Source organism: Neovison vison, chromosome 2 (assembly GCF_020171115.1).
Source record: "Neovison vison isolate M4711 chromosome 2, ASM_NN_V1, whole genome shotgun sequence".
Classification (NCBI taxonomy): Eukaryota; Metazoa; Chordata; class Mammalia; order Carnivora; family Mustelidae; genus Neogale; species Neogale vison.
In genome coordinates this window covers 83,314,751-83,329,715 of record NC_058092.1, presented here as the reverse complement: position 1 = coordinate 83,329,715, position 14,965 = coordinate 83,314,751, and the positions used below count along the sequence as shown (strand labels likewise).

Genomic DNA, 14,965 nt, shown 5'->3' with positions numbered 1-14,965 from the left:
CTTAGTGGACTAGAGTACTTGGTGTAGGCAATGAGAAAGGAAGAGAGAAAATAAATCTCCTACTTTTCTAACTTGGTGGGGGTGGAGTATATTTAACATGAAGAAATAAGCAAATTCAGGGCAGAGAAGTATAGTTGCTTTGGGGCAAATTGAATCTATGTAGGGGTTAGAAGGTAGTTGGATATGCTATCCTTGAACTTGGGAGAAAGATAAGATGTTGGAGGTGTACGCTTTATAAATTTTCTACATATAGATGTTATCTGAAATCATGGTGATTGTGATGTTTGAGAAGGTGTATAAAGTGATACTAAAAAAGGAATATGAGTAGAACCTGGGGGCATCATCATGTAAAAGGCGGCCAGAGGTAGAAGAGCCTGAGAAGGTATAACAAAAATACAAGGGAAGTATCTCCAAAGCTCACATGGAGGAGGGATTCAGCAAGCTGGAGTGGTTCACTGTCTAAGTGCTGAGAGAGTTCTAGTAAAGATTTGGATGGAAAGTATCTAATATATTTGCCAAGGTCACTGGTGACCTTGGGGGGATGAGTTCCTAGAAACAATAGGGACAGAAACTAGATAAAATATATAAAGAAGTGATCAAAGGGAGAGCAATAAGCAGCCATTATTGTAGTTCCTGAGTAGTCCAGTGTTTTGTTTTGCTTTTCCTATTCTAGTGGAAACATTTGATTTTCTATGGAAACTATGTGCATATTTGTTTAACTGAAATTTGATTTTTCTGTGTTAGGAATAGTTGTTATCAACAACACATTTCTTAGTCCCAAAATAAACAAAGAAAATGATGAATTTTTAAATAATATAAAAAGACAACTTTAAGAATATTCTTCTTTCTGCCAACATTAAATAAGTAGTACCCACATAAAATTTAAAGAACTTACGAATTTCACTTTTTTTTTTTTTAAAAGATTTTATTTATTTATTTGACAGACAGAGATCACAAGTAGGCAGAGAGGCAGGCAGAGAGAGAGAGGAGGAAGCAGGCTTCCTGCTGAGCAGAGAGCCCGATGCGGGACTCGATCCCAGGACCCCGAGATCATGACCTGAGCCGAAGGCAGCGGCCTAACCCACTGAGCGACCCAGGCGCCCACGAATTTCACTTTTAATGTCCTATTCTCAATGTGTACATTTTAGGAAAACTGTACCAATCTCACTTTTGCTATATTTGTACTAGAGTATAAGGAACAGTTAAAATTTGAATGTTGTACAATTAATTAATATTTAATAAACATTTTCATAGCTTAAATATCTTTGAAAATCACACATCCCATGCTGTTTTTCCTCCTGAATATAATCCCAGTAGTGTTAAGGGATAAAACTGTTAGATTGTTTGACAAAACCTAACTCAGCTACTTGTAATTTACAGTTGTTCACCTTTGTCACTTCACAGTTTTTCCCTACTAAAAAATTTAAGTTGTCTTGAAACTGAATTGTTGACTGGATTTCCAATGTAGTTCATAGTATAGTTACAGAATACCAAAACAGTGTTGCCAACATATGTGGGTTTTTTTTTAAGATTTTATTTATTTATTTGAGAGAGAGAGAGAGAACGCGTGAGCAGGGGGCAGAGGGAGAACAAGGCTCCCTGCCAAACAGGGAGCTTGACATAGGGCTCAATTTCAGGATGCTGGGATCGTGACCCAAGCTGAAGGCAGGCACTTAACTGCCTGAGCCACCAGGCGCCCCATCCAACATATGTGTTTTCAGCATACACTTTAAGTAAATGGGAGTTTGGGGAGATAGCCAGCTTTAACCAATCTGAAGTTTTATGTTGTTCTTCACCTTAATTTCTGATGTGCACACTTTATTATAATTCAGCTTGAAAAAAATGCTTAATAAAATCAGTTCATTTTTTCCATAAGAGTAATTTTAAAGAATAATTTAATAATGAATGATGGACCTTTAATTTAAAAGTTAGGAAGGAAAAAAAAAAGAAAAATAAATAAAAGGAAGGAAGACAATAGAAGCCATTTAATACTGTTTTTTGTCTCGCCTTTTTTTTTTTTTCAGAATAAGTGCCCTGTTTTTTACTCTTGAGGCATTTTTCTAAGAGAAACTGCAAAATTTGAGTCATAAATTATTATAGTTGGTATTTCATATGCTTTAGAACATTAATGTCTCATAGCAATTAGATGTCTACACAAAGAGTACACATTTTATTTTCAGTAATCAGGAATCAAAATGAAAGTCAAGATAATTAAAAATGCAATTTAAAAATATTCTGTGTAAAGCAGAATTACATATAAGAATGCCCTTTCATGGGAACACATCACATTTTTAATGACCAAAGCACCAAAAACCAGTCTTGATAAGATGGGTCTCAATTATAAAACATTCTGTAAAACAGGGGCTCTGATCTGTGTTGCAGTATTCTAAATCATAATATCCTTCTGCTTTTACTAATTACTAATTACTATCTCCCTTTCCAAAAATATTGCTAATCCTGATTAATGACATGTGTTTTCATGGACTAGGAATCTTACCATGAGCTTTTGGTAAATTTGCTTTCCCATTTTCTTGGATGGCAACTTCAGTACTGCCACCTCTCCCCCAGATTTCTAAACCTCGCTCCCCCATTATCCTTCCTGTCTAGAGACCTCATCTACTATTTAAGAAAATGTAAACACCAGGAAAGATAATTTCACCGTTTCTACACCAAATCCATAAACTGAGGTGTATCCATACCTATTTTTTCTTCCTACTCATCTCTTCCACTCCATTAAACCGGAAATAGTGCGTCTATGCCTGTCAACGGTCACTTCCTCTATTTACGTGACGGATTCATCACCACCTTTTGCCTTCTCAACAGATTCTTCCTCTTTTCCAGATCATTCCAACAAGCATAAAAACATACTCACATATGGCCTATTAAAAAAACCATCTCTCACTAGACCTCCCATAACTCTTCATCCTCTGCCCCATTTATCTTTTAGCCATCCACCCAACTCTTGGGAGGGTTATGTGTTATCACTTCTCTCCAGTTCATATTCTGTTCACGCAGACGATTCCAGTCTGACTGCTGTCCCCCTGCTTCACTGAAGCCCGTCTTGTAAAAGTTACCAGTGGTTTCTGTATTGCCAAATCACATGGTCAATTCTCTGTTCTCTTATGCAGACTCTCAGAAGTATCACCAGAATGGATTACTTTTATACTTTTTGGAACACTTCCCCCTCTTGGCATTGTGACATCAAATTCTCAGGTGGCATATCTTCCCTCAGAAGTTACCTAACCAGGTAGCTTTAAATACCATTATATGTCGAAGTTTCTGAAAAGTACACCCTAAAGAGGGTACTCTTTGGGGAATTCTAGATTCATGTATACAGTGGTACAATTTACGTCCTCACTAATGATGCTTACTAGACATTTTATGTTAATATATTAAAATAAAACTTCTTAATACTCCCCCACTAGTTATTTTCATAGGCCTTCTTTCATCTCAATAACCTAGGAGTCATCCTTCATCTTTCCTTTTCTCTCATCTCCTGAATCTGACCAGTGACCAGTCTTATTGATTGGTTCCAGCTCAGGACCATCCACTTCTCTGCCTCTCCATGTCTATGATGCAAGGAGCTTTATTTCAACCTAACTTGTCTTGGCTTTCATTCTAAAACACCTTCACTCCATTCCCTCTAAGTTAGTGAAAAGCATCTTTTGCAAATGCAGATCAGATTATTTTATCACTCTCCTTTAAATCTTTCACTGGCCTCTGTTGCACCTGTAATAAAACCTAAACTCCCAAAGGGTTCAGCTCCCAGAGATATGACTTCTGCCTGCTTTTCTCACTTTCTCTTATATTCTTCTTGCCCTAGCATGAAACTCCATTCACATGGCCTTCGATTTTTCTTAAATATGCTATGTTCATTCCCACCTCAGTATCTTTGCTCAGGTACTTTCCTCTACTTAGAATGCCAGTTGTCACCCAATCCTCCATCCCATTCTTCTGCATAAGGTACCTTCTTATCTTTCATGACTCAACTTACAGAGCCCTTTACAGACCATTGTCTGATATGGCACTATGCACCCTCATGATGTCTTCTATTATGCCTTCCTTTTTTTTTTTTTCTTTAAGACTTTATTTATTTATTTGACAAACAGAGATCACAAGTAGGCAGAAAGGCAGGCAGAGAGAGAGGAGGAAGCAGGCTCCCCGCTGAGCAGAGAGCCCGATGTGGGCTCGATGCCAGGACCCTGGGACCATGACCTGAGCCAAAGGCAGAGGCTTTAACCAACTGAGCCACGCAGGTGCCCCCAATTATGCCTTCCTAACAATAATCTTGACTTGGAAAGAGTCCCAATAATTGTGTGTGTGTGTGTGTGTTTAACTTGTTATGATTATTTTCCCTTCCTAAAACGTAAGTTTCAGGAAAGTAGGGATTTGGGGGGATTTTGTTTGTTTGTTTGTTTATCACTTTTGAGTTAAAACAGTTTCAGGTATATAGTACAAGAAACACTTGTTGAATGTTCAATAGAAAAGACTCTAAGTCCATGTCTTAAACTCCTATGTATGTCATTTGCTACCTACCTCATAGTACATGCTCAGTATGCTTATTAATTGACTAAATGACGTTGTTTGAATCTCCAACTGGACTGTATATCATAAAATGTAGGATATTGTTCAAAACTACATAGCATTTGGCTTTTACATATGAACTCTTCCAATAATTTTTAAAATATGAGTTATAAAAAATGGAGCACCGGAGCACCTGCATGGTGCAGTCATTTGAGCGTCCACCTCTTGGTTTCAGCTCAGGTCATGATCTCAGGGTCATGAGATCGAGCCCTGTGTTGGGCTCCGTGTTCAGTGCAGAGTCTGCTTGAGATTCTCTCTACCTCTCCCTCTGCCCCTCCCACTTGTGCTCCTCACCTCTCTCTAAAATAAGCCAGTAAATCTTTAAAAATGGAGCACTAAAATGGTATAATTTACGTTAAATATAGGCAAAAGTTACTCAATTTAAAAAGAAATTTCTCTGGATATTTATTTCTAGTAATATTGCATGATGTTTCACAGTACAAAATCTGTCAATCCTCTTTTTTCATAGGAAAAGAAACCCAGTTCTTGACTAAAAACGAAGCACAATAGAACACTGAAGGACTTTTTAATTATCAAAGAAAGATTAAATCATGCCCAGTATCCAGATTTTAGTGTTTAATATCTAATTTCCTGACTCTTCTAAAAAGCTTAATGTCTTTTTTTTCCTTTTTTTTAAGATTTTATTTATTTTTTTTTTAATTTTTATTTTTTTTCAATTTATTTATTTTCAGAAAAACAGTATTCATTATTTTTTCACCACACCCAGTGCTCCATGCAAGCCGTGCCCTCTATAATACCCACCACCTGGTACCCCAACCTCCCACCCCCCCGCCACTTCAAACCCCTCAGATTGTTTTTCAGAGTCCATAGTTTCTCATGGTTCACCTCCCCTTCCAATTTACCCAAATTCCCTACATTAAAGCTTAATGTCTTTTAATAAAGAATCAAGTGATTTGGGGGTCATCTTTATTCCAGTGAAATAGAATGTCACCACATATTTTCCCCAAATATCCCTTGTTTTTAGATTAAGGATATTTAAACTACGAAGATAATTTAGCATTTTAAAAATAATGTATAAAGTTATTTTTTCCCTTAAATATATTTGACTATCAAAAAAAAAAAAAAAAATAAGGCTTACCGGGGTGCCTGGGTGGCTCAGTGGGTTAAAGCCTCTGCCTTCGGCTCGGGTCATGGTCTCAGGGTCCTGGGATCGAGCCCCGCATCAGGCTCTCTGCTCATTGGGGAGCCTGCTTCCCCCTCCCTCTCTGCCTACCTGTGATCTCTCTCTCCTTGTTCAATAAATAAATAAAATCTTAAAAAAAAAAAGTCTTAGGAAGTTATTTCAAAAGTGCTAATTTAAGTTTTGCATGTAATAGTTGTCAAGATGCTATGTGAAAGAAACCAAAACAGAACGTGAATTTTCTTAAGCCAGAAGTGGTATTAATTTACACATACAGACACGTTAGTGGTACACCTGGCTTAACAGTGGCCATGGCATGGGTCTCTTCCCATCACGCATTCTCTACGCTCCTGTCTCTGCTTTATTTTTCCCTAGTGCAACTAGCTTTGGGTGGAGGTGGCAGGGTGGGTGAAGTGAGGAGTCAGTCAGTGGTCACCAGTTGCTCTGAACACACTTCATTCCAGTTTAGGAACCAAAGAGGGAAAGAATCATTTTCCTTCCCAGCTCCTGGACGGGACTTTGGTGAGAGCAGAGTAGCTGCTCACTATGATTAGCCCTATTGGTGGTACTTCATCAGTCTGGGGGACAAGAATGTGGAGTCTGTTTCGATGAGGAAAGAAGAGCAGGCTGGCTTTCAGGCTGAGCTTGTCTGCTTAGAGCACACAAATAAAACCAACCTCTGCTTCACATCATGTTTCTTTCCCACGTGTGGTCACCCCTATTCAGTGACAGGCCACCCACTATCATACTCAGTCACTGCCTTCCCAGGCATTTGGTGGCACCAATACTCTTGATGTTCAGGAGAATTCTCTAGGTAATATTTATTTCTCAAGCCCAATGTGGCTTCTCATGATCTTTAGGACTTATAGGGCAAATGATGAGTTTAACCAATGCTAATGGCTATTTAGTAAAGTGGGACCAGGTTAGACACTAGTTGAGAGCATATAGTATATCTTGTTGTCAGTGCTAGTAAACATTAGTTCCCTGGCTGCGGATTTCTTTGATCAGCCTATCTGCTTAGCTGGGTCCTGCCCACTAGAACCATCTCCCCTGTTGTCCCCCATGGCTGCCCAAGAGTGGCACTGGAGTGGAGGACATTGTGCTGATTTCATACCCACTTCTTATTTGTATGGAAATGTGAACTTGGGGATTACTTTGTCATCACTGGAGGCGTGTTTAGTTTTAATTTCTGTTTTTTGTCTTATCTTGATTTAAGTAATAAAACTCCCTAAAAACCGTGGTCTGTTGTTTGTCACTTTAACCATAGAAGAACTGGTATCTAAGGCTAAAATCTTTTTTTTTATTTTCTATCTTTGGATCTAACCCTGCCTTTAATGTTTTAGCATCAAGCTTGGGGACTCCACCCATTTCCTAAGTCTTTGTATTAATTTTTTTTTCAAGATTTTTATTTATTTGACAGAGAGAAAGCATAAGCAGGGGAGTGGCAGGCAGAGGGAGAGGGAGAAACAGGTTCCCCACTAAGCAGGGAGCCCAGATGTGGGGCTCAATCCCAGGACTCTGGGATCATGAACTGAGCTGAAGACAGATGTTTTACTAAGTGAGCCATCCAGGTACCTGTTTTAACTGTTTTGTTTTTAAAATTTGTTTTGTTTTTCTTTGACCTTGAAGCCACTGAAGACAATAGGAATCTGTCCCACCTGCCCCCAGTAGATTTTCCTCTCAAATGGAGTTCCTTATTTTTTCATGCAAGGGATATTCACCATGTATTAGTTTGGTCGTGGAAGATCTGGTGTACCCTGTGGTATTTCTCACTGGTCTGTTTCAAACTTGGGAATGGGGCAGAGTATCCCTGAGATTGCAGATCCTGTGGAAAGGGCAGAAAGATCATCCCTTAACCGAAGGTTAATTTATGCTGGTGACCCTTTTTTAGTTTGCAAATGGACAAGCGTGGAATTTGACTCCCCCACGCCCTTTCTTTTAGTCACTAGAGAAAAGGCCATGGATCATTATTACATTTTTCTACAAATTCTTAGGAGCTGCATTCCCATTAGACACAAATGTTGAATCCTGAACTCGTCCCCAAATAATTAGGCATTCTCAGTTTTCCTATTTGTTCATCATTTACTTTCTTCCCTTTTTTCCCCCTCTCCAAAGAGGAATCTATCTGATCCTGGTTTTTTATTTCTCATCATTGTCCCACCTTTTCTGACTCATGTTCTGAGATTTCTCTCTATCCCTCAGATTCAGACTCAGATCTTTTGGTTCCTCTCTTTTGGTTGCTCCTTCTAGACACAAGTCCTGTGTATTTTAACATCTGACCCTTTTTCCCATCACCAAGACCAACACCCACATTAGCCTTGCTCACTGTTCAATCTGACTCATAGTAATTGTTTGCCAACAGTTTTCATTAGCTGTTTATTTTTCCCTTCTCTGACTCATGATATTCATTTTTGCTTCCTTCTAAAAGGTGAGCTGATAAAACAACTCCCTAAACCTTTGGCAACCTCCTTCATTTATTCACTCAGTCTTATTGTGTGCCAAACACTGTGCTGGTTACTGTAGATAAGATGATGAATGACGCAGAGCAGTTCCAGCTCCCAAGGAGATGATAGTCTCTTAGGAGAGAAAAAATTAACTCAGTGTTACAGACAAGCTCGTTGTCTTTTTGGTTTTCAGAACTCTCTCCAAAATGATCACAACGTATTTTCTGTTTCTCTTAATCAAATGCATTCATCCAACTTTTCCAACATACCTTTGTTTTGTTTTGTTTTCTACACATAAGTAAAAAAAGCTGCATGTGGTGAGAGCATAAGGACTCTTTTTTTTTTTTTTTTAAAGATTTTATTTATTTATTTGACAGAGAGAAGTCACAAGTAGATGGAGAGGCAGGCAGAGAGAGAGAGAGAAGCAGGCTCCCTGCTGAGCAGAGAGCACGATTCGGGACTCGATCCCAGGACCCTGAGATCATGACCTGAGCCGAAGGCAGCGGCTTAACCCACTGAGCCACCCAGACGCCCCGAGCATAAGGACTCTTATGCTGGACTCTTCCACTAGAATCTGTGACTTTAGGCTTGGCACAAACTCTTCCTGTCTCAATCTCAGTCTTTAAATATTAATAATAAAAAAATTGCTGATGTGTATTAATTACTTATTTGGGGCCAGCAAAATCTAGTGGTTAAAAGCAAGACTCTCAGTCAAATTGCCTGGGTCTGAGTCTTGGCTCTGCTTCTTAGTAGTTATGTGACTTTTTCATCACAGTGCCTCAGCACCTTCATCTGTGAAATGGGAGGACTAATATCGGGAATGATTAAGTAAGTGAAGTAAAAACCGTTAAAACAGTACCTAGCTCATCATAAGAACTATATAGGTTTTTAGTAATTTCTGTTATTATTTTTCTGAATGAGTAGTACAATTATCCATATTTAACCAATGAAGAAACTGAATAATTTGCCTGGGGCCACACAGTAAGTGATAGAGTCAGAGTTCTAATCTGGACATTCCAGCTTTGGAGCAGGTAGTAGTAACTACTACTCTGTATAGCCTCTATTACAGACTTACTGTAATACTATAGTTAAATAATCAACACTTAACCAAGTTTAAAAATATAATGCACTATGAATATGTAAGGTATTATTATCTGTGCTGTAATAAGATATGATTGAAGAAGACACTAATTTATTTCTTTTCCATATCCTGAAACTTTTAGCTATACCAGTAATTATATTAATGAAGATTTCCATGTCATTGTATAATTCAGACAACCCTTTCACATACACAAATTTATTTAATTCCCACTATCACTTGCTGAGGTTGGCAAAGTCAGTATCATTATCTCCATTTTAAAAATGAGAATGCTGGGGATCAGAAAAGTAACTTACATAAGAATTCAAAGGTAATAAAGTGCATAAACAATGAATTTTGGAACACTGACAATAAAATTTATTTTAATTTAATTTAAAAAAAGAACACATAAAAAATAAGTGATAGTATTTACACAATTAAAAGTTGGTATACAACTCATGATAGAATAGAGTGATATTAATCAATGTATTTTAATGTATTATGATTGTGATGCCAAACTAAAACGATTTTCAGTAAAATTTGGACTTAGAATAGAGATTCCATTATTTATGAAGAATAATCGGTCTTTAATATAAACAATGATACTACATCATAATTTTGTAATATAATAAATATCACTGTAATAGTAATCATATTACAGTATATAAATATATCAAAGTAACACAAGTATACACATTAAATTTAAACAATGTATTATGTGTCAAATTTGTTCAATAAAACATTCAAAAATTTTAAAAAATTCAAAGATAATAAATGAGAAAGTCTCTAACATAAGTCTGAGGCCTTGAATCTTACCCTTTGCCTCACCGTAATACACTGCTGTTTTTAAATAATTTGTCTTTCAACAGATCAAAAACTAATTTTTATGATACAGTTTACCATTATAAACATATGTGTGTAAATATGAATATACCCTTATGTGCAAAAGCACCCTTACGTGCAACTATTGGAACTGACATTCTTTGCTTTTTTTTTTTCTTGAAGATTGTGATTGCTAGCATCATGTGCAGTTACAGCAAGAATGACTGGATGGAACTCTCCAAAATGGCTGAGGTAATGATTTCTTTAGTATATATTTGTTTTATTTCTTCTCTTCCATTTTTATTAGTTTTAAATAAAGACCTGCCATGAAAAATAGCCCCGTAGAAGTAAAATTGAATGGAAAATGGTAACTTAAAGCACTTCTATTATAATTTGTTTACCCTGTGTTTTCATTAAAATGATGGAAATGTAAATTTAAAAGGAATCTATTCTATAAAAGTGGTCCCTTGGATTTCACACACTACCTAAAAGTCCTTTACTCCTGGAATCCATATACTCTTTATTTGCATATTAAGCAAACTGTATATTATGATGGATGCCATGATAAAATTTAATTCTACCTTTGAGAGTGTAACAGGATCTTACCTTGCCTTTAGGCAAACTAGTTTGACAGCAAGAAGAAATTTTGAATATAAAACTCTTGAATATTTAAAATATAAAATGTTCATTTAATACTATTCTAGTTTGAATACAGACATGCATAAAATGGTAGGACAGAATGCTCCGGAATGGAACACTAGTCAGCAGGTTTTCCATAATATAAATTGAATCTTGCATAAATGCAAACAACTAACCATGTGCCTCAAATTTGTATTTCAAATAGAAAAATACATACTTAAATTTGTACACTTATGTCCATCACACTGTCATGAAAAATCTTCTAGACAGCTTTAGCTGAGTTTTCTTAAAAACCTCTCAGAGTTGTAGAAGACTATATCTAACAATAGTTATATACTAATGACTCTTCATTATAAAATATTATAAAGGCTTCTCTGGTGTTCAAAAATTATACATTTTATTTGTCTATCTTAAAACTGCAAGGGAAAAAAATGACTTCTGGCACTTAAGGGGGTAAAATTAAACATGGCCAGTAATTGGCTTCATGATCTTTGGTGCCGAGGTCACTTTACACGTGTATTTACCTAATTTGCCATGAAATTTTCCACAGAACTTGTGCTTGGCATGAGCTTTGCCAATTTTAAGCTGATGATGATGAATGGCTTTATCACGCTGCTTACCTTTCTGCCTTTCTGTAGAATAAAATACTTTAAAATAAATATTTTCTTCAGTAATGAGCATCAACTTTTAAATAACTGCATTTTACTTTTAAAAACTTTAATGAGTAACATACTAACCCACTTAAGGATACCTTTCACATTTCTCACATTTTGTATCTATTTCTTGAATTTCAGTTTTATTTAATATCATTTTCTAAGTACGGGTAGCAAAAAAAAAGAACGAAAAAGGACAACAAAAATGAAAGGAAAGAAAAAAGGAGAAAAGAAGGGAAATTTTTTTATTTTATTTATTTTTTTAAAGATTTTATTTATTTCACAGAGAGAGACACAGTGAGAGAGGGAACACAAGCAGGGTCAGTCGGAGAGAAGCAGGCTTCCCACAGATAATGACCTGAGCCCAAGGCAGAGGCTTAAGGACTTAGCTACCCAGGCATCCCGGGGAGAAATCATTCTTTTTTATTTAAAAAATATATATATATATATATATTTTTTAATTCTTTTTTCTTTAAAAAGAAAAAGTTATACATTTAACCAGTCCGTAGAATCTTTTCCCAGGAAAGCAGTCTACATATCAAGAAGGTCAATCTATAGATAATGTCAATTTAAAAAAATCTTCACTATAATCTTAAAAATAGGGGCTGTCCCAGGGCCTATCACCTGAAGGAGCTCTCCTCAGGCCTCCACGTTCCACTGGAGGGCAACAATAGGTAGCAGAATTCATCTTAGCTCCTGTGGTAGGTTCTAGGTACGCAGTAGCACTTTGTAGAGTCAGTAGTTGGTTTTGTCTTTCTGAATGCATGCTTCAGAACAGATTAAAACAGGTTATTTTTACAATGAAAGAGTCCACATTAGGGGCACCGAAACAGGGGTGAGGAGCTCAGTGGGTTAAAGCCTCTGCCTTTGGCTCAGGTCGTGATCTCAGGGTCCTGGGATCGAGCCCCATATCGGGCTCTCTGCTCAGCAGGGACCCTGCTTCCCCCTTTCTCTGTCTCTCTCTGCCTGCCTCTCTGCCTACTTGTGATCTCTGTCTGTCAAATAAATAAATAAAATCTTTAACAAAAAAAAAAAAAAAAAGAAAGAAAGAAAAAAAGTAAGAGCCCATATTAAAAGAAACCAAGAAAAACAAAAGTATTCAAGCCAAAGTCACTGTACCACTTACAATGTACATTTCTTCGGGGGTTGTGCTAACGGGTGGTAAGAAATCAGAGATGTCACACCAGCGGTTCTAGCACCAGTTTTAAGTTCAGCAAATGACTTAATGTGATGATGAATAGACTTTAAATTCATGAAGTTCCTCTCCTTGTCATAGATTGATTTTTGAATTATGTGATAGGGAACTGAGGAAATCTGTTATGAGCTCTTTACTGTTATATCTGAAAACAGAAATGACACGTGTACCAGCAGGACAGATCCAGATCCCTACCGCAACACGGAAAAGTAAAGACAGAGAAACTGTGTCAGAACAAAAATTTGCATAAGAACAATCATTATTATTTGTTTATTTTGCAAGTGGCTACCACTGTATTTTACTATTCTGAATAAACATTTAAGACCATGTGAGCGAGGTTAAAAAAAAATAGAAACTAGGTACATTCTTAAAATATGGTAAATTCAACTGAATGCTGTTTTTTAAATGTCTATCCAGTGTATCTTCTTTATCATGTGCATATTTTTTAGAAAGTTTTGTTTTCTTCTAGAAATAGAACCATACTGAACCAACCCTTCGTTTTCACTCTAACCCAGGAATGACCACACTTTTTTTTTTTTTTTAAGATTTTATTTATTTATTTGACAGAGAGAGATCACAAGTAGGCAGAGAGACAAGCAGAGGGGGACGGGGGGAAGCATGCTCCCTGCTGAGCAGAGAGCCCCATGTGGCACTCGATCCCAGGACCCTGAGATCATGAACTGAGCCGAAGATAGAGGCTTAACCTGCGGAGCCACCCAGGCGCCCCAAATGACCACACTTTTAATGTCATCTTTTACGCATTTTTCGACCTGGTTTGAATTTGTTGTTTTATAAACACCAGGAAAAAGAAGTGGCCTCTGGAAAAGTTTTTACAGTTTAGTGTCAAATCAGTAGCATTATAGGGTCTGTTCAATTTTTAGTATCTGATCACAGGATTTCTTCCTTTTCTGGGTCATAGATAACCTATTCCAATTCCACACAAAGGAAGATCTATGAAGCACCTACTGCGTGCATGGTTTCTTGCCAAAAAACAAAGGTGAATAAGATATAGCCTCAGCTGTATCAAACAGTACCATTTAAAAAGATTGGAAAGACACCAAACTGAACCATACTGAACACTCACAATATCAGGTCTTGCGTAGATTGGAGCTCATTTTAATAGATCTCAGAGCCATTTCTTGCTTAATGTACATTAGCTTAGAAGACATAGCCCGTGTCAAAGTTCACGTGAAGATGCTTGATTGAAGGCTACCACCCCAGAGCAGTATGAGTGGGAAGAAAAGGGAAATGGGACAGGAAGAAGGGAAAGCAGAGCCTGTGTGGTACATGACAGAGCTGGCTCCCACTTCCCAAGGAAATGGAGCTGATGGCTCAGTCACATGGGACAGAGAGTGCCGCGTGGAATCATCCTGCCTCTCAACAGTTGAGATGAGAAGAAGGGTGAGAGATGCACCTACTGCTTCCTTTCTGTCTACTTACTTGGACTGGTCAAATTTCACACCCCAGAGCTGTCCTTTCCTCCACACTTCTGGAGGGTTATGTATCCTGCCCCTTTGGGGGCCGCTGCTAAGGAAGTGAAATGCCACACCGTGTTGTGAAGTGTTTCCTGTGTGCTGTTTCTTGTGAGATGTTGTGAGATCTAAACCCAGAATGGAGGGGAAAAGTCTGAGCCCCCTGGTCAGGGCTGGCTGGCCATTGGCATTCCTGGAGCTGTCACTGGGACTAGTATGCTGGTGGCTGTGGCAAAGTGCAGCTTTCATGCTGAGGGAGCTGTGAGAGCTGGCAATATAGGAGTTGCCAGGACAGCCACAGGGACTGACATCCCTTTTTAAGCTGGTGACCAAAGTTTGTGTGGCAAGGAAGGCCATCAAATTCGAAGCAGTGTATACATTGAATGTGTCTCCATAGGTATCGCTGCCACCCTAATCCCAGTTGAACTGAGACAGCGCCACTCATCTCCTTGCTCTCAGTCCCTTCAAAATCTTCACACTATTTCTCCTAAGAGGTGAAATCCTTAACTTGACCTGGAATTACTACATAGTCTGGCCTCTGCCTGCCTCCCCAGTGCCATCCTCAGTTTGCTGTCCATGTTCGACACCCACTGGTCTTTTGTTACTCCTCTGACATGCTCCCAACTGAGAGCCTTTGCTGTTCCTTTGGCCTGGAATTTTCTCTCTTGCTCACCGTATGTTCTCTCTTTCTCAACTCTGAGTGCCCTGACTAGTGGGTTAAATCCTCTGTCTTGCTCCTTCTGAGCTCCTGTCCTCAGAAGCCAATTTACCATTAAAACTAGTGAAACATAAGCTTCAGGGCCCTTACTTGCCCAAGTCACTTCTAGGGCCCTGTACCTAAATTTTGTATTTGTAATTTTTTAAAAAGTTTTTATTTATTTTTTTGACAGAGAGAGAGATCACAAGTAGGCAGAGAGGCAGGCAGAGAGAGAGAGAG

General features: G+C 37.9%; 1 protein-coding gene across 1 annotated transcript in view; it reads left to right on the top strand.

Annotated features, from left to right (window-relative positions):
- The window catches only part of DPYD (dihydropyrimidine dehydrogenase), an 841,951-nt gene that overhangs the window by 542,176 nt on the left and 284,810 nt on the right, over positions 1-14,965 (top strand). Inside the window, exon 15 of the mRNA XM_044238740.1 lies at positions 10,253-10,321. Coding sequence (XP_044094675.1) covers positions 10,253-10,321 — 69 coding nt within the window. The remainder of the gene's footprint in view (positions 1-10,252; positions 10,322-14,965) is intronic.